Source organism: Lissotriton helveticus, chromosome 4_2, assembly GCF_964261635.1.
Source record: "Lissotriton helveticus chromosome 4_2, aLisHel1.1, whole genome shotgun sequence".
In the NCBI taxonomy this organism is placed as follows: Eukaryota; Metazoa; Chordata; class Amphibia; order Caudata; family Salamandridae; genus Lissotriton; species Lissotriton helveticus.
The window spans coordinates 16,395,438-16,416,251 of NC_136064.1; the positions used below are offsets into that span (position 1 = coordinate 16,395,438).

The 20,814-nt window shown below is 50.1% G+C and overlaps 1 protein-coding gene across 3 annotated transcripts in view; it reads right to left on the reverse strand.

Annotated features, from left to right (window-relative positions):
* Positions 1–20,814, reverse strand: part of LOC144752187 (rho GTPase-activating protein 20-like) — a 499,614-nt gene that overhangs the window by 178,590 nt on the left and 300,210 nt on the right. For all 3 annotated transcript variants that reach the window (XM_078640127.1, XM_078640125.1, XM_078640126.1), the window contains one exon: positions 7,127–7,276. In XM_078640127.1, the coding sequence (XP_078496253.1) occupies positions 7,127–7,276 (150 nt within the window). The remainder of the gene's footprint in view (positions 1–7,126; positions 7,277–20,814) is intronic.

Genomic DNA, 20,814 nt, shown 5'->3' on the forward strand with positions numbered 1-20,814 from the left:
AGTAAGTAATCCTAATTGTAGCAGCATAAGTTGGATGATGGGCTGGCTGCAAATGGATTGGTTATGACGAAGATGGAATGGTTTCTTAACTGAAATTCTAGTTTTCTCTCAGGGGAATCTTCATTAAATCATAAGCACTGAAAAGTCCCCAGCCCGTGTGTGGGAATACCAGAGCGCTTCTATAAACTATATCTTCCTAATAGCAGACGTTCACCTTATTTTGTTGGGGGGTGGTGGCAGCACCTCATTACAGCGCTCGAGAAGGCGAGCAGATTGCGAGGGTTCTCCTCTGCTCCTACCTGTTTCCCACTGATGCATCGAATCTTGTTTTTTAACACTCCTAATTGATTTTACGAATTGCTGTGTTATTATACTGTGTACTTTTTAAAACTTACCGCCACAAAGCATTACATTGATCAGGTCCCCCTGAGCCCCGTTCCACCGCGGCTTCAAGTGCCGATTGTTGTGGAGGGCTAGGTCGGGCGCCATATTGAGTGTGGGCCGGACCCTGCGGGACCCGAGTTAGCGGTCCAGTGGAGGGTGGGGCTTGTCCTACAAATAGATCTGGTGCTCGTGGGTCTGTGCGTTTGTTTGGGGGTGGTGGCAGCACCTCATTACAGCGCTCGAGAAGGCGAGCAGATTGCGAGGGTTCTCCTCTGCTCCTACCTGTTTCCCACTGATGCATCGAATCTTGTTTTTTAACACTCCTAATTGATTTTACGAATTGCTGTGTTATTATACTGTGTACTTTTTAAAACTTACCGCCACAAAGCATTACATTGATCAGGTCCCCCTGAGCCCCGTTCCACCGCGGCTTCAAGTGCCGATTGTTGTGGAGGGCTAGGTCGGGCGCCATATTGAGTGTGGGCCGGACCCTGCGGGACCCGAGTTAGCGGTCCAGTGGAGGGTGGGGCTTGTCCTACAAATAGTCATGCACTCCAAGACGCGCAGCGGCCACGCGCAGCAGGCGCGCCGCCTGCGCGCCGAAGGAGCGCCAAAGGAGGGCCCGTCTGTGCCCGTCCGTGTCCCGGACGTGGCCAGCGCCTGCCCCCCTGTTGATGCCCCACAAATGCCCTACAGGACCAGAACTCGCTACTCCCGTGAGTACCCCTTGGCACTAAGAGCCAACCCCTGCCCATGCAGTGATAAATGGGAGGTAGCCGACATTCCCTCGCGGGTCTGTCATGTTTGCAAATTCCGTTTTCTGCCTACTTTAAAGTGTCCTACTCAATATTCTGATGATTCTTCACGCATCCGAGCTGGCTTGATCAATGCCAGGTCACTGGTCAAGCACACTGCTGATATTTTTGAACTATTGAGTGACAATCAGCTAGATCTCCTTTTTGTCACGGAAACCTGGCTAAACGAGACATGCGGCCCAGCTGTTGAATTAGCTATCCCACAAGGTTTTAAAATTGTTACGAATGATCGTCCTTTAGGCAGAGGAGGCGGCATAGCAGCCATTTTTAGAGAACAATGGGCATTCTCTCATGACCTTCAGGGTCCCTCAGCTGATGCAGAGATGTTTCACTTCTCATTAACATTCGGGGCTCATTTTACCTTAGGAGGTACCCTAGTCTACCGACCACCAGGCCATGCAGGTAACTTTTTGGGGGCATTGGAGGATATTGTAGTCCCACGGGTTTTGAGATACTCCAGATATCTTCTCCTGGGGGATTTTAATATCCATGTGGATAACCCGGACTTGCCTGATACGGTCCGCTTAAACGAAGCTCTTGCCATGGCCCAGCTTAAACAATGGGTTGAGGCGCCCACCCACTCAGGTGGACATGTCCTCGATCTGGTTTGTACTAATTTTAACATTGACATGACCTGCCCCGAGATAGTGACCTGGTCAGACCATATGCTGATCAGGTTTGCCTGGACTCTGACCCGTCCAGCCGAGAACAGCCCCCCAGCTGCTCATACACAGAAAATTAACGCAGATATCTTGTCTGACTATCTCGTCACCTCTCGCCCAGCCCTTCCTTTTGAAATTGAGTCAGCCGTTAGCTCATTCAACTCATGGATTGAATGTGGGACTGCTGCATCTATAAAAACTAGTCGGGTTTGCAGACTACGCTCTACCCCTTCTAAGCCCTAGTTTTCCCACTCCCTCCGTGACCTTAAATCAGGCAGTAAAAAACTTGAACGGATATGGAGACAAGCCTATCTCCCTGAGGCAAAAAAGGAATTGAGGGTGGCGCAAAAGAAGTACTATGCAGCTATTAGATCTGCCAAAAACTATTATTACGCAGGGCGTATTACTAAGGCCAACAACAACAGTAAGGAAATCTTTGCTATTGTAAAAAGCTTTGTTTCACCCTGTGCCGCTCAACCTCTATTGACCTCCTCGGAGAAATGGTGCGAAGAACTCTCTGTATTCTTTGTTGACAAAATCACCAAAATTCAGGATGATTTGCTTACTGTCTGCAACAACTTTTCATCTCCTCTGGCCATTCCCTCTCCCATGATGCCTGACCACACTGAACAGTTTGCTAGCTTTACCCCGGTAGAAAAAACTGACATTGTTAAAATCCTTGCTGCCTTACAATCAGGATCTCCCTCTGACCCTTGTCCTGCCAGAGTATTTGCGGGACTTGCAGATACAGTTGGATATGAGGTGACGCATATTGTTAACCGTTCTTTTCTCACTGCTACCGTCCCGGCTTGCTGGAAACAAGCGAAACTGCTCCCACTCTTAAAAAAAAATTGTTTAGATCCCACTGTCCCCGCCAACTTCCGGCCTATATCACTGCTGCCAGCTCTTGCTAAAATATGTGAAAAGGTTGCTTTTTTACAACTGGACAAATTTGTCGAAACCTCTCAGGCACTCCACCCAGCACAATCAGGTTTCAGAGCAGCCTTTAGTACAGAGACTGCTCTAGTTGAAATTTCCGAGGCAATCCGGGAATGTCTGGACGGAGGTGGCAGAGTGGCTCTGATTTTATTGGACCTCTCTGCCGCCTTCGATACGGTTCCTCACTCCCCATAGGCATCACAGGCCCCGCCCTCGACTGGTTGACATCATTTCTAGATAATAGAACACAACAAGTTTGGATGCCGCCCTTTGCTTCCTCCCCCAAAAAACTTACAACTGGTGTCCCTCAGGGTTCCACCCTCAGTCCCCTGCTTTTTAACATTTACCTTACCCCTCTCATATATCTTGCAGAACAGCTAGGAGCAAAAATTATGGCTTACGCCGACGACACACAACTTCTGTTTACATGGCCAAAAAACAACTTGGATACGTCGGGAGCCCAATCCTGCCTATCATCTGTCTTTCGTTGGCTAGCCTTTGCCCAACTAAAATGCAACGAAAGCAAATCAGAGATCCTGCTGTATGGTTCCTTTCCAGACAACTTTAGTGATTCTCTGTGGCCTGCCGACCTACCATGCCCTAAATCTATCGGCGGCCCTGCTAAAAATCTAGGAGTATGGTTTAACAACGACCTCAAATTTGAGGATCATCTAAAAAAACTCACAGGGGTCTGCTTTTCCACACTCAAAACGTTACGCAGATTTTTTCCTCTTCTTCCGAGGGAGGCCAAGGAGACCGTCATTCGCGCCCTTATACTATCTAGATTAGATTACGCGAATGCTCTTTTCTGCGGTCTACCGGCTTATCTGATACACCGCCTCCAGGTTATTCAAAATGCCGCTGTGCGTCTTTTGTTTAACATACCCAAAAGCTCCAGTGTCTGCCAACCTCTTCGCGCCCTCCACTGGCTCCCGGTCGCTCACAGGATTTTGTTTAAAATCCTTGTTCTCTCATACCGCGCTGTCCATCAAACCGGTCCAGTCTATTTGAGAAAAAGATTTTCCCTTTACGTCCCTAACCGACCCCTTAGGTCGGCTAATTTGTGCCAAATGACTGTACCAAGATTTAAATACAGCAGACTTGGTGGCCAATCCATCTCTGTCAGAGCTGCGACAGCTTGGAACACCCTTCCCCTCCACTTGAAAACAGCCCCTTCCATCACTGTGTTTAAGAAAGGACTGAAGACCCACCTTTTTAACGCTACTATATAGGGCCCTCCTCCCTCTCTTTGCTCTGGATTCTCTCTGCTCTGCCCTCTCTCTCTTCCGCGCCAGGATACTATTTTCTTAGTAATTGAGCGCGCTACAAAAGCCTTTATAATAATATAATAATAATTTCAGGAAGGCGAAGCCTAGGACATAATTGTATTTAAAACATTTTGCAGCCTATAAAGGAGACTATACTGGCCAATTACTTTTTACTTTTATTTAAAAAAGTTCAAAATACCATTATTAAATAAGAAACATTTCCAGGAACGGAGTTATTTTTACTTACACATCTCCTTCATAAATCTTTTTTTTAAATGGGCCATCAAGGTTTACAAACGATTGAAGGAGTGGACTCCAATAAAAAATTGTGACACACAGAAGTATTTATGCTAAACTTCCACCTTGAGGCAGCTTGCACCATCTTCGGTTTTGACAGACCTGGACAAGGATTCAAACAGCCTGCATCTGATACTCACTGCAGCTCAATGGATTCAGAAGAAGGTTTGATAAACCCAATTGGATCAGCCTTTTGGACACTGCTTGAGTTCACCCAAGCTCAACATAGCTCAATGGCTTTCATGACAGATTCGAACTGGACACCTCAAACAACCTTCCCAGTTTCTTTATCCATTAAAGCCTCAGCATTTCTGAGACTGGCTCCATCAAAGCTCGTCATTATATCGAACTATTTGACGCCAGGTTCACCAACGACTGAAGGCAATTCTGATTTCTTTAATTCAGTAGCCATGCTGTGCACTCATAAGCATATTTACAAATAAGTGGTGCAACACAGCGCAGCAAGGAAAGCTGCTGTGCTCCATTGTGTCACCAGGAGAGGCAAGAACTGCGCCACATCAGGAAAGAAATGTCACTGCTCTGATCACTCCAGTTCCTAGCGCACTTGGAGTTGCCTATCACCAGCACAGGCACCCTTGCGCCATTGTGCAAGGATGTTTGCGTTGTGATCAGTATCGTTTTCGCGTAGGTGGGGATTCTGCACAAAATTATCTTCTGAGGCTATTCCATCTTTGATTAAATATTTGATGAAGATATTTCTCCGTGTTACGCCAGCCTCAGACAGGTGAACCATTTTGGAGCTAGATTGTGTCTACATCTATTTGCAAATATGGTTTGCTAGTAATACACAGCAGCACAATGCGCTGTGTTGTGTTGCTTTTTCCTACGAAGACATGCAAATCAACATTTGTCTGGCTTTGTAAATGACAAAAAGTATTTTGCGTCAGGCTGCATCAAAAGGTTATGCAACCCCGATGCAAAATATTTATAAATCTGCGCCTTAGTTTCTTTTGGGACAGTTTTTAAGAACAAATGATTGTGCTCCTGATCCTACTTTGATTTTGGTGAATAATTGTAATGTACTATTTTCCATTTAAACTAAACTTGAGTTGGGCTTGAAGATCTTTTTATCTTAGAAGTCTCCGATTGTGGAAGTTATACATACACTTTCCTACAGCCTTGCTTCTATTATAGCCTTTCTTCTAGAGCAATTTTAGCAAAGATGAGCTAAGGAATATCCCCGGGAAAACCTGTTAACCTCTACAGCCCAATGAGAAAGGTTGTTTGGTGTTTACAAACTCTCAAGGCTATTACCACCTTAATATTTCCACTCCCTGCTCAGGGGAGGCTCCACCGCGGATGTATGTCGATACAACGCATGCATTTACAACGCATGCCATTACGACGCAACTTTTACAACGCAAATTGTTACAACGACTTACGTTGGGGGGCGCTGGATAGTGAATAGTTTAATTTACTATTCCAACTCCAGTCCCCGTGGATAGTAGGGAAGGTGTTGGATAGTAATTAAACTATTCCCTATCCTAGAGCGCCCTCCAGCGCAATGCGTTGTAATGACTTGCGTTGTAAAAGTTGCATTGTAATGGTAGTGCGTTGTAAAAGTTGCGTTGTAAAGGAGGTTTCCCTCCACCGCTAAGGCGGAGGAGCGTCGCCCCACTGCTAATGCAGCAGTGCACAAAAATGAAATTAAAATGATAACACTGTGTTATTATCATTTTATTTTTCTTTGCAGAGTGGAGCCAGGTGAGGGCAGGGTTGGGCTCTGTGACGCCAAACAGAGAGAGGAGTGGTTTGCAGTCCTCTAAGTGCACTTGACAGTTTGGCCAGCCGCTTAGCCAAATCGCCAGGCGCACTTGGCACGTTCTCTATTGGGCTGTGTTGCACAGCCCCGTGGAGAACATGCCCAGCCTCTCCAGGCACAGCCTGAGTGTCCAAACAGGGTGCTCAGACCAATCACAACGCTACCTCCTCAGCATCGTGATTGGATGGGCCAGCCCGGAAGCCTGGGTGCTTCTGGTAGATCGTGAGGAAGAGGACGGAGGAGAGACGTGGAGCTGCGCTGTGGCAAAGGAAAAGGTAAGTTACTTTTTTATTATCATATTTTTTTTTAATCCAACCCCCCCTGAATTCCCCCCCTCCCATTACCCCTTTCCGATGCACCAGCCACTGTCCCTACTCCTTGTGTGGGGGTTTACTCCTGCATTATATTAAGGTGGGGCAATACAAAGTGGCAGTAAATGGACTTATATGTAAATGTACAGGAATTTATATAGAGCAAATCACTGAGCGGTTTCTAAGCGCTTGCTTAGGGAACCTGTCCTGGTATTCCCCTGTGAGATAACCTCGGCAGGGTATCCGCAAGGTGAAAGCCAGGCATCCCGCTGCGAGGGGCCGTTGTGGAGATTAAGCAAGCTATTGCCCAGAGTCGCAGAGTGTGCACCCGTGAATCGAGTAGGCACCGGAGCGAGAATTGTCGAGTCCATGGACATTTTAGGACTCAAAACCCCGCCGAGCCGGGAATTGAACCCTGGTCCCGGGCTGACCTCTGCTTCCAGGTCTGCCTCCTCTAACCAGTGAGCCACACTTCTCCACTTATAACTGAAAGGCTCCTTTTGTGACTGCATAAGTCCTGCCAATGACACTCATAAAAATACGTTATGAGTGCAACTGGCTTTGTGAATCAGGCCCATCAATTTTCAAGTCCCATCTGTTGCAAATGAGTCCTATTGATCAAATTCCCACTCTTGATTCTAGAATGCTCTGCCCAAGGAAGACATACCTGAATGTGACAATGTAGTTTGTTGTCGGCCAGCCAATGACAAACGAATATTCACTGCTCACACTCTTGTCTGAGATTTGTTGGAGACAGAATCCAATCCACATCTCACAAAGGCGGACCCGTTTCTTCAACTTCAAGCTGCTCGAGGACCTGTGAGGCAAAATTAAAAGCTATGGTTAGACAGGTGTGAATCCTCCTTTATCTGGCCCAGAGACTATTCTTGGTCCTGGGGGGCTCAACACAAGATACAAGACATGATTTTGGTCATTTGTCAATTCACAATTTTCTGGCAACTCTTTTCAAATAGCTGATAATTTTCTTCAAGGATAGGAAAGGTGTCGAGTTAAGAATAGTAAATCTAAAGTTACCTATGTTGAATTAATCTACAATATTTTGGTAGGTGCTATTCTGACTATGATATTTTTGTACCACATTTTTTGCTCGATATTTTGAAATACAATGCTGAGAACAAACAGAAACCAGCCTCTTTCCATTGGTAAAAGTCTTTAGCTGTTCTTCAGCACGTTTCCACCCTCTTGGCATGGTGAGTCTGAGTCAACCATTCGTAATGCTTAGATCATTGCAACCAACTATTTTTTTTGCCTGTATTCTAGGTATCAAGGACGGAGCATAAAGCAGACAGAGCAATAGGCATGTATGTCTGCTGTGTTGTAAGGGCTTTTTTCCACTGGCCCATAGTTTTTAGACAATTATTGTTGTGGCATCACCTCCGTAGCGCCGGGATGCCCCTGGGTTACTGCGCGCTCTACAAAAACCTTAAATAAATAAATAAACTTGAATAGCATCTGAACAGTATTGCTTTGGTTAATCCTCTCACGCTTTTGGCATGAAATGTGGTTTGCCAATACCTCTTGTGCCTACGTCATGGAAAAGAAATAACCAAAATATAGAGCGACCCTTGACCCTGCTTGCAGGTCAGGCCGCCCCCCACACCGCACAGCTCCGCCTGTGTGCTCCTGCCTCCTAGACAGCTGCTGCCGCCTCGGGAGTTCACCGCTTCCCCCCATCCGCGGGTATCGCTGCTCTGTGCCGGCTACTCCCGTTCTGCGCCCCAGTTTGTACTGTGCCTTTTTTCTTTTTTTTTTCTTTCTGTAACTGTGCCATTTGTTTTTCATTGTATTTTTCACTGCTCCTGTTGCCCTGCGTCGCTGTATAGCGCCCCTGCCCCACCCCCTTTAGCCTTCGGCTTCTCTCCGTCCCACTCTTCCTGCCGCGGCCCCCCTGCGGCCCGCCCCCCCACGCTCCCATTCGCCGCCCCGCTACCACCTCCCAGCTGCCCCTCCCTCATCCCCTTATATGGCGACCGCTGCGCGGTAGAGGGAGCGACCCTTGACCCTGCTTGCAGGTCAGGCCGCCCCCCACACCGCACAGCTCCGCCTGTGTGCCCCTGCCTCCTAGCCAGCTGCTGCCACCTCGGGAGTTCGCCGCTCCCCCCCCTCTGCTGGTATCACTGCTCTGTGCCTGCTACTCCCGTTCTGCGCCCCATTTTGTACTGTGCCTTTTTCGTTTTATTTTACTTTCTGTAACTGTGCCATTTGTTTTTCATTGTATTTTTCACTGCTCCTGTTGCCCTGCCCCGCTTTATAGTGCCCCTGCCCCGCCCCCTTTAGCCTTCGGCTTCTCTCCGTCCCGCTCTTCCTGCCGCTGCCCCCCTGCGACCCGCCCCCCGCGCTCCCATTCGCCGCCCCGCTCCCACCTCCCAGCTGCCCCTCCCTCCCACATCCCTTATATGGCGGCCGCTGCGCGCCGGTGCCGCTGGCGCGCCAAAGGCAAGCAAGTCTGCGCCAGTCCGTGCCTGGACCGCGCCCAGCGCTAGAACCCCTGGACACCGAAGCCGCCACAACCCCAGACTGCACTACGACTCCAGCACCCTCCACGCACTCAAACCCGGACGAGATCACTCCTGCTACCGGGCCACCCCGAAGCGCACCCAGGGGCCCTTCACCTGCCGGAACTGCAGCCTCACCAGCATCCGGCCCGCCAAACCATCAGCAAGAGAACCCAACCACCTCCGATGCATCCTCCTCAACACCCGCTCCGCTCGCAAGCACGCCATCGAACTCTGAGACCTCCTAGACTCAACCACCCCCGGCGTCGCCTTCCTGACGGAGACCTAGCTGAACACCACCTCGGCAACAGGCGTCGCCATAGCCATCCCAGAAAGCTACAAAATCTCCCAAAGAGACCGCACCAACGGAGTGGGAGGGGGAATCGCCATCATCCACAAGGACACTCTCAGAGTCTCAACCACCACCAACGACACCCTCACCACCGCCGAGCACATGCACTTCCAGATCCACACTGACCCCAACACCACCCTCAGAGGAACACTCGTGTACAGACCACCCAGACCCCGACCACAGTTCAGCAACTCCATCGCCAACCTCATCATCACGCACGCCCTCGCCTCCACGGACTACATCCTCCTCGGGGACCTAAACTTTCACCTCGAGAACAACAACGACGCCAACTCCACCGCCCTGATCGACAACCTCGCCAACCTCGGAATCAAACAACTCGTGACGACACCGACCCACGCCGCAGGAAACACACTGGACCCCATCTTCTCCGCAAGTCCCCACGTCTCCTTCAACCACACCACCGAACCCCACTGGACAGACCACAGATGCGTCCAATTCACCTTCAGGAAACCCACCACACACCACCGCACCCAACAGATGCCACGCTGCTGCTGGGGCAAGGCCACCGAGGACCAACTGACCACCACCCTCACCTTGGGACCACCCATCGACCCCACCGACCCCGACACCGCCGCCATCAACCTCAAACAGTGGATCAACGACTGCGCTGACACCCTCGCCCCACTCAAGACCTCCGCCACCAATCACACCAACAAGAAAGTCGCATGGTTCACCGAAGACCTCCGGACCTCCAAGCGCACCTGTCGGAAGCTAGAGAAGAGCTGGCTCCGCGACCGAACACCAGACAGCTACACAGCCCACAAGAACGTCACCCGTAGACACCACCAACTCATCAGGACCGCCAAGAGGACCTCTTTCAAAGACCGCCTAGAAAGCAAGGCACACAACAGCAAAGAGCTCTTCAACATCTTGAAAGAACTCTCCAACCCCAGCTCCAACTCCAACGACATTCCACCATTACAAGACCTGTGCAACTCACTGGCCACCTTCTTTCACCGCAAGATCACCGATATCCACAACAGCTTCGACACCGCCACCTCCACATCCACCACCAAGACCACCACCCCTACGACCACCACCCGCACCAATCGCCTGACCGCCTGGTCCAACGTCAGCAACAAAGACACCATCAAGACCATGAACTCCATCCACTCCGGATCCTCATCTGACCCATGCCCTCACCGCGTTTTCAACAAAGCCAGCACAGCCATCGCACCCCATCTCCGGAAAACAATCAACATCTCCTTCGAGACAGCAACCTTCCAGAGAGCTGGAAGCATGCCGAGATCAACGCCCTACCGAAGAAACCCAAGGCGGACCCCAACGACCTCAAGAACTTCCGGCCCATCTCCCTGCTCCCTTTCCCGGCGAAAGTCACGGAGAAGATCGTCAACAAACAGCTGACCCGCTACCTCGAAGACAACAACATCCTGGACCCATCCCAGTCCGGCTTCCACAGGAACCACAGAACCGAGACCGCCCTCATCGCCTCCACCGATGACATCAGGATCCTTATGGACAAAGGAGAAACAGCCGCCCTCATCCTTTTGGACCTATCAGCAGCCTTCGACACGGTCTGCCACCGCACCCTAACAGCACGCCTCCATGACGCCGGAATCCAAGAGAAGGCCGTGGCCTGGACCACACCCTTCCTCTCCGGCAGAACCCAGAGCGTCCGCCTCCCACCCTTCCGCTCCAAGACCACCGAGATCATCTGCGGCGTTCCACAGGGATCATCCCTCAGCACGACACTGTTCAATATCTACATGGCACCACTCGCCCACGTCGCACGACAACTTAGCCTCAACATCATCTCCTACGCCGACGATACCCAGCTGATCATATCCCTCACCGAAGACCCCCACACCGCCAAAGCCAACCTCCACAGAGGAATGAAGGCCGTCGCCGAATGGATGAAGGACAGCAGGCTGAAGCTGAATTCTGACAAGACGGAGGTCCTCATCCTCGGCCCCACCCCCTCAGCCTGGGACGACTCCTGGTGGCCAACATCGCTAGGAACAGCCACAGAACCCACCGACCACGCACGCAACCTGGGGGTCATCCTCGACTCCGCCCTCTCCATGACCAAGCAGGTCAACGCCGTCTCTGCTTCCTGCGTCAACAACCTCCGAATGCTCTGCAGGATCTTCAAATGGATCCCCTCCGGCACGAGAAAAACCGTCACCCAGGCCCTCGTCACCAGCAGACTGGACTACGGGAACGCCCTCTACGCAGGAACAACAACCAAGCTCCTGAGACGGCTGCAACGCATCCAGAACGCCTCGGCACGACTGATCCTCGACGTCCCCCGATGCAGCCACATCACACCACACCTGAGAGGCCTGCATTGGCTCCCTGTCAACAACAGGATCACCTTCAAACTCCTCATCCATGCACACAAAGCCCTACACAATGCCGGACCAGCATACCTCAATGACCGACTCAGCTTCTACACCCCCACCCGCAGCCTCCGCTCCACCAACCTCGCCCTCGCCACAGTTCCACGCATCCGGAAAACCACCGCCGGCAGCAGATCCTTCTCCTACCTTGCTGCCAAGACCTGGAACACTCCCTACCAGCCTACGACAGAACCAGGACCTGCTGGCCTTCAGAAGACTTCTCAAGACCTGGCTTTTCGATCAGTAGCAGCCCACCCCCTCCACCCTCCAGCACCTTGAGACCCTCACGGGCATGTAGCGCGCTTTACAAATGAAATGATTAATTGATTGATTGATTGACTAGCAGGAAACTGATTTGAGTGGAAAACTCTGCTCTTTGCAAGATATATTCTGCTCATATTGGTCTCCTGAGGATGAAAATTATGCAAAATCATGTAATGAAAGATTTTCAGAAGGACTGGAATGCAGCCCGAATTATCACAAGTGGCTGAGATTAATTGAATCACTTTATCTATCACCTTGTTTTTTATTATAATTGACACCCTGAGTTTGACGGGCATGTCCAGACGTGGGTCCTGTGCTCACTGTGCCATTGGACTCAATCTGCACTCTACTGAAGCAGCCCAAAAAGGCTGAAACCAGTCTATGGTTGATACTTCCTTTCAGGAGGGGGCTTTGTCTAGTAGATCTGTGACTGTTCCCATGAGGAGCAGGGTCATTAACCATTTGCATAGGGTAGGCCTCTGTCTAGAGTAGCATTGTGGGCAAAAAATGGAACACGACCTTGAGCAATCACTGGCTGAGATTAATTCAAACAGTCTATACATCACCTTTTTATTTTTATTTTTTATAAATCTTTTTATTATTTTGAAAACAAGAAAATAAACAGACATATCCGGTGCCATATAACATACAATGATAATAGAGTGGATTGGTACAGTAACAGGATGGACGTAGAGCAACAGAAAATCTTCGAGAGGCCCGCGCTATTGTGTACAAGATAAGATTTACATCAGTATAATCAATAAACAGTTTAGATGCGGATCCTCACAACCCTCCCACCTATTAAATCAAAGCAACAGGAGAGTCATGGCAACCAGATACTAGAATGTAAGGATCAAAGTCAGGCTATGTTGCCAATATTACGAGTAAAGGAAAGACTAAGAAAAAAATTGAGAAAAGGGGAAAAAAACATATGGGCGATAACAAAAAGAAAACAATAAACCCATTCCCCCCCCCTGCACCCCTGCAAACGGCTATCGCCTAACCCCCAGTAGCAGCGTGTCTGTCGCCCCAACTAACTAGGTTCTAAAAGAAGAGAACTACAAAAGTAGAGAAGTGGAGGAGGGCAGATTCGTACGGGCTCCCGGTCACCCCTCCCCCCGCCAGAACCAAGAATCCCCAGAATTGAAGTCAAGAAATCTATCGGACAACAAATATTGATCGCAATAAGGGAAACTTCAAACACCGCCCAGCCTTCCGAAAGCATAAGTTTAGCAGATCCCGTGTCCATCAATACTTGAGGTCAAACCCAGTCTTTCAATATCATCCTTGCCCCTTCCGATCAAACGTGTGAGCCTCCTCCGGGCAAATTCCTTCTTCAACAGGACAGTCCGAGTACAAAGAAACTGTAATAATAATCAGAGCAGGACACAGCAGAAGAACGAAAGTGCCGTGAACACCGTCAGGTCCAGAGACTCCCCTCTCCGTTATGAACTCCCAGCGGGTAAACAACCTTTACAACGAAACTATTACAACGCACTACCATTACAACGCGGTCATTACAACGCAAACCATTACAACGCATTGCGCTGGGGGGCGCTCTAGGATAGGGAATAAGTTTAATTTTCTACACCTTCCCTAGTGTCCACGGGGACTGGAGTTGAAATAGAAAATTATACTTACCACTATCCAGCACCTCTAAGCGCTATGCGTTGTAAAGGTTTGCGATGTAAAAACCGCGTTGTAAAGGCAGGCGTTGTAATAGTCTGCGTTGTAACATCATACATCCCTCCCAGCGTTGAGCCGTCCGCCATCTTAGCGGCGCTGATGTATAGGGGAGTGACGCAGTTTCAGTCCGATTACAGTTCTCATCAAAAGTCTCTGGAGGGGGAACATCAATTAGTCCTTCCATAGTCGGCAACGATCGTACGCTTAACAATCCATGTGTGGCATCGGGCTTGTTCTCACCGCCTAAAACACTGGTCAAAGGCACCAACACCTCCCATAGTACGGGGTCTGCTTCCTCTATCAAAGCGGCCATCTTGGGTATCTCGGTCTTTCCCATTTCTGGTGGTGGAGTAGGGTCCGGCCCAATTCGTACAATCTCAGACAAGCGCGCTACTATCTTCTGAATGCGGCCTTCGACGTACACATGAACTGACTCTATGGCTGCCAACACAGTTCGTAGTGACGGGTCACTCTCGGTCAGCGCCACCGCTCTTCGCTCGGTGTCGGTCATGATGGCTTCCCCCTGCGAGCTCGATCTCTCAGAGGGGGACAGGTGAATAGGGAACAGACGATTGCAGAGGGGGACTTATCAGTTGTTTCGATAATATCCTGGGTCCGCCACCGCAGGCGGAGATCCCAACCCTGCGAACACCAGCGGGCCCGTTACCGGGTCACCAGGCAGGACCCCCGTCCACAGCTGCAATCGTGGGTCGTCACTCCTCCTTCAACCTTCACCAAGGCAGCCAAACGTCCTCCACATCAGTCCGAAAAAATTAAGGGTGGGCGTAAAATCCGTTTCGCGGGCGAATTTGCGGATTTTCCGCAATTTCGCGATCCGCGAATCTCGCGAAATCGCGGTAAAATCCGCGAATCAGCGGGGACGAATTTTCAGCCAAGCAAGGGTTACAGCAGCAGGTGCAAAAGTTGAACCTAATTTCTTTGTAACTGTTAGACCTGTCTGCCCTTTGGGTTGTCCCTCCTATTATTATTTATTTTTGTTCCCTTTTTGCCCCTTGAAACCCGTAATTTTTTATGTCCACTAGCTTTTTTTCTGTAAGGTGTTGGCCTAGGGGTTAGGTGTTCTCGCCCACATAGTCTCTTCTTGAGGCCTTGACGCCTTCCTGACTAGATTTTCAACCTACAAAATGGTGGCCGGCAACTGCCACAACTGCCACCTTAGGGACTGGACCTATGGGTTAGTATAGGAAAGTTCCAGAACCCCCTGGATCCTTCTGGACCCTCTTGGGACAGCCTATATAAGGCGGAATGTCAGGCGACCATTTTGGGCAGTGTTCAGGAGGTGCTGTGGAAACTGGACATAGGAGGAGTGAGGCAAAGTTAGCAGAGGAGAGACGCATTGAGCTAAGGGAGATCGTTCTGAAGTTCGACTACCTACTTGGATGACGTTCTCCCCCTACTACTGGACCCAACCCTTCTAACAAAGAGTGCTTCCAGTCAGACTGCAGGTGCCAGCGCGCTTAGAGACAACTGGAAGTTATTAAGAGAAGCGAGGCGCAAGGGACCTTGGAAACGTGGACCAACCTTCAGTGTGGAAGAAGCTGTCGCGTTGGCTCCAGGCACAGGCTGGGTCCCCCATCCGCGCTGAGGTGCGCCGTCATTGTGGTGCGCTACTTCTGTGGTGGCTGGGGTCGTGCTGACTGAGGCGGGAGAGCCGGCCTCGCTGAGGCTGTCGTGCTGACGGAGGCGGGAGAGCCCCGCTGAGGCTGTCGTGCTGACGGAGGCGGGAGAGCCCCGCTGAGGCTGTCGTGCAGGCGAAGGAGCCGGCTCTGGCGGACTGAGCAGCTGTGTTGCCGGAAGCAGAGAGGCACCGCAAGCGGCGTGGCGTCGTGTCAGAAGGCGGAGCGGAGGTGTGGATGGGGAAGACGAACTCAGCTGCGATCCAGGAAGAGGCCGTCCGCCCTTGAGAGAGGCGGAGAGAAGGAGGGGCCTACGTCGGAAGGAGCCGGTGGAGGAAGAGTTCCTGAAGACTCGTCGAGTGCGGTGAGGAGCGCCAGATTTCCATTCCCCCCCGTTTCCTGAACTGTAGTGGAGGTAAAGCGTGAGACCCCAGCCCCAGCGAGGACGGAGCCATCGGGGACAGAACGCTGAGCCAGCTAGCTGTTTCACCAAGTAAGCGGGGAGAGTGGGAGAGAACGGGCCACTACCTTAGTTGCTCTCTCTCAAAGTTCATCAGGAGCGTGTGGAGGCCTGGGGTGTTGACCGAGTGACACTTGGAGCAGGAGCCGCGCTTGACTGAGGCTTTTTCTTACTTGAAGGCTGACAGACCCGCACTGGGGATTCTTGTTACCAGTGACACAGAGAGTAGCTATAAGCCTGTGGGAATCCCCATTGCTCTTTCTGCCTAGAGTGAATCATTACGCTGACCGGTTAATGTGACCAACTGTCTTCCTGTATTAACTTACTTTTGTGAATTTCTCCTGAAACGACGTGAAATGTACCAATGTGTAACTGAACCATTGTTCTAATCTGCAGGTAGCCTTTCAGTTAACATCTCTTGGTTTCTGGAGATAGGATATCAGAGCTGTGGAAGTAATACTGAAAATTTGCCTTTGGCAAGAGTGGTAATGTAAAGAGATTCGATGGAATAACGCACTGCTCTTCCTAATTTAAAAGAAAGTTGAAATACTTGGTAAATGTAAATTGGACCAGGCTCTTTAGAAAAAGAAGTCCTGCTGATACTAGAGCTCCAGGTGTAATGTTTACAATGAAATGTATGGAATGAAGTGCAACGGTAAAACGTATTGAAGAAAGGATAAAGCTTTTCTACTTTTATAAAAAAAGAAAAGGTGTAGTGTCATTTTTGGTTGGATGGGCACTAAGTTACAGAGTGGGTGAGACGCAAACTTCACACATGTATTTTGGAAATAAGCCGTCCTGTTTAGGGCCAAGCTACCCTATGTGACTTGGGTGTGTCCTAGGTCCAACAGTAACCTTTTACAAAAGGGTTACAAAGAAATTAACTTCAACTTGGGCACCTGCTGCTAAGTGCTTCCTGGCGCCTCGTTGCCTACTTGCAACTATTCTCTGACCCTGCTCTGACCCTTGAAGCAGGGTCAGAGAATAGTTACAAGTAGGCAACAAGGCACCTGTCCCAGGAATTAAACCTCATCAGGAAGCACTTCCAGATATAAAAAAACAGGAAGAAGGGAGAGGATGGCGAATACACCCATTTTGAGTTGTCAGGAGGGGTTAAACTAAAAGAGACCTTTACAGCACAATTTTCATATGCATTTTGCTCAAAATAAAAAGCTGTATGTTCTGTAGGGGCAACTCAGGAATCTGGCCCTTCAGAGATCCGGCCTCTCTTTCTTTCTCTCGTTCTCTCTCTCCCTCTCTTTCTCTCTCTTTCTCTCTATCTATCTCTCTCTTCCTCTCCTTTCTTGCTCTATTTATCTCTTTCTCTCTCTCTTTCAAGTTCTTCCTCTTTCTCTGCTTATCTCTTTCTTTCTCCGTTGTTCTCTCTCTTTTTCTCTCTAGCTCCCTCTCTTTCTCTCTCTCTCTCTCACATCCTCTCTTTCTCGCTCTCTCTTTCTCTCTTTCTTTCTCTCTCACTCTCCCTCTTTCTCTCTCTCTTTCTCTTTCTCTCTCTCATCCTCTCTCTCTCTCTCCCTCTCTGTGTGTCTTTCTCTCTCTCTTTCCATGTCTCTCTCTCTCTTTCTCTCTCTCTTTTACTTGCTTGCTCTTTCTCTGTCTCTTTCTTTCTCTCTCGTTCTCTCTTTCTGTCTCCCTCTCTCCTCTTCTCTCTCCCTCTCCCTTTCTCTCTCTCACATCCTCTCTTTCTCGCTCTCTCTTTCTCTCTCCCTCTTTCTCTCTCCCCTTCTCTTTCTCTCTCTCATTCTCTCTCTCTCTCTCTCTCCCTCTCTGTGTGTCTTTCTCTCTTTCTCTCTTTCCATGTCTCTCTCTCTCTTTCACTTTCTTGCTCTTTCGCTGTCTCTCTTTTTCTCTCTCTCTCATTCTCTCTCTCCCTGTTTCTTTCTTTCTTTCTTTTTTCTTTCTTTCTTTCTTTCTTTCTTTCTTTCTTTCTTTCTTTCTTTCTTTCTTTCTCTCCCCTCTCTCTCTTACTCTATCTTTCTCTTTCTCTCCCTCTCTTTCCCACTCTCCCTTTCACTTTCACTTTCTTGCTCTTTCTCTGTCTGTCTCTCTTTCTTTCTTTCTCTCTCTCTTTTCTTTCTTTCTTTTTTCTTTCTTTCTTTTGTTCTTTCCTTCTTTCTTTCACTCTCGCTCTCGCTCCCTCTCTCTCTCTATCTTTCTCTTTTTTGAAACATTGCAAAGATCTCGTAGATGACAAAGTACAAACAAGCATTTGCAATGCAATAGGTCTCGCATGTTTTGTATTTACGTGACTTAGCTGTATTGATATTACGAATTACAATGGCTTTTAATTTTTAAATAATTAATACTTAAATAAAAGTGATTTTAATTTATAATGGCAATAGCTTAAACTTTTGTAAATAACTTGTGAAGATTATGTTCAGTGTATTTTATTGTGACGAAAATCCAAGAACAGAAGTGAAACATTACCATCTTTTTGTGACATTTGTAATAAAGTTTGAAACATTGAGAGAACATATTTGAACCAGTTGTTGTTGAATGGTTGCGCAGATTGATGCTGGGGTGGTGCTGAGTGGTGCTGTGGTGGTGCTGAGTGGTGCTGTGGTGATGCTGAGTGGTGCTGTGGTGGTGCTGAGTGATACTGGGATGGTGCTGAGTGATGCTGGGGTGGTGCTGAGTGGTGCTGTGGTGGTGTTGAGTGATGCTGTGGTGGTGCTGAGTGATGCTGTGGTGGTGCTGAGCGGTGCTGTGGTGGTGCTGAGCGGTGCTGTGGTGGTGCTGAGTGATAATGTGGTGGAGCTGAGTGATGCTGTGGTAGCGCTGAGTGATGATGTGGTGATGCAGAGGGCAGAAAGGCACAAAAAGCAGTCTAACAAAAGGCAGAAGGGCAGAAAAACAAGGGAAAAACGAGTCTAACAGAGGGCAGAAGGGCACAAAAAACCAGTCTAACAGAGGACAGAAGGGCAGAAAAACAAGGGAAAAACGAGTCTAACAGAGGGCAGAAGGGCACAAAAAACAAGTCTAACGGGGCAGAAAGGCACAAAAACGAGTCTAACAGAGGGCAGAAGGGCACAAAAAACGAGTCTAACAGAGGGCAGAAGGGTACAAAAACAAGGGAATAACAGAGGGCAGAAGGGCACAAAAAAACGAGTCTAACAGGGGGCAGAATGAATCCCGCCCTGCATGTTTGTCCACGAAGATGCCACCTTTTTGTGTCTAATCAGTAAGTGCTCCCTCGTTGGCTAAATGTATAGGGGCAGATTTACAATAACTGGCGCATCCCCAGGGATGCGCCAGTTATTGTGCGCCGCAGCTCCGCCACCCATGGTGCGCCGCATTTAAATGCGGCGCACCATGTGGCAAAAACGGCACATATGCGTCACGCATCTGTGCCGTAAAAGCAGCGCATTGCTGGAGCTGCGTCGCGCTTGCGACGCAGCTCCAGCAATGCTCTGGGGGTGCCCTATCTCCCCAATGCTGCATCAAGCCTTGCGCCTGCTTCAAGCAGGCGAAGGATTTTGACGCAGCATTGGCCTAAAAGTGACTGAGTGAAATCTTGTAGATTTCACTCAGCCACTTTTAGGAGGCTGAGTCGGAACGCCTCCTGATGGCGCAGGGCTTTACAACGTGACGCATCTCACAGAGAGATGTGTCACGTTGTTAATACCAGGCACCATGGCGCATCGTTTGTGCTGCCACTGCGTCACAAAAGGTCTCGGTAGAGGGTGGCAGTGGTGAACCAGAGGGTTGCAGTGATGAACCAGAGGGTGACAGTGATGAACCAGAGGGTGGCAGGGGTAAATCAGAGGGTGACAATGCTGAACCAGAGGGTGGCAGTGCTGAACCAGAGGGTGGCAGGGGTGAACCAGAGGGTGGCAGGGGTGAACCAGAGGGTGGCAGGGGTGAACCAGAGGGAGGCAGGGGTGAACCAGAGGGTGGCAGTGCTGAACCAGAGGGTGGCAGGGGTGAACCAGAGGGTGGCAGGGGTGAACCAGAGGGTGGCAGTGATGAACCACATGGTGGCAGGGGTGAACCAGAGGGTGGCAGGGGTGAACCAGAGGGTGGCAGTGGGGAACCAGAGGGTGGCATGGGTGAACCAGAGGGTGGCAGTGGTGAACCAGAGGGTGGCAGGGCTGAACCAGAGGGTGACAGTGGTTAACCAGAGTGTGGCAGTGGTGAACCAGAGGTGCTGTGATGAACCAGAGGGTTGCAGTTGTGAACCAGAGGGTGGCAGTGGTGAACCAGAGGGTGACAGTGCTGAACCAGAGGGTGGCAGGGGTGAACCAAAGGGTGCTGTGATGAACCAGAGGGTGGCAGTGGTGAATCAGAGGGTGGCAGTGGTGCACCAGAGGGTGGCAGTGCTCAACCAGAGGGTGGTAGTGGTGAACCAGAGGGTGGCAGGGGTGAAGCAGAGGGTGGCAGGGGTGAACCAGAGGGTGGCAGTGGGGAACCAGAGGGTGGCAGTGCTGAACCAGAGAATGGCAGTGCTGAACCAGAGGGCGACAGTGGTTAACCAGAGGTGCTGTGATGAACCAGAGGGTGGCAGTGGTGAACCAGAGGGTGGCAGTGGTGAACCAGAGGGTGACAGTGCTGAACCAGAGGGTGCTGTGATGAACCAGAGGTTGGCAGTGGTGAACCAGAGGGTGGCAGGGGTGAACCAGAGGGTGGCAGTGCTGAACCTTAGGGTGACAGTGGTTAACCAGAGGGTGGCAGTGGTGAACCAGAGTTGCTGTGATGAACCAGAGGGTGGCAGTCGTGAACCAGAGGGTGGCAGTGGTGAACCAGAGGGTGACAGTGTTGAACCAGAGGGTGGCAGGGTTGAACCAGAGAGTGGCAGTGCTGAACCAGAGGGTGGCAGTGTTGAACCAGAGGGTGGCAGTGGTGAACCAGAGGGTGGCAGGGGTGAACCAGAGGGTGGCAGGGGTGAACCAGAGGGTGGCAGTGGTGAACCAGAGGGTGGCAGTGATGAACCAGAGGGTGACAGTAGTGAATCAGAGGGTGCTGTGCCCATACACGACTGCATGGGTAACTTCGCCATGCAAGCGGCCCGCGAACACGCAAAAAGCCCCGCGAACACGCAAAA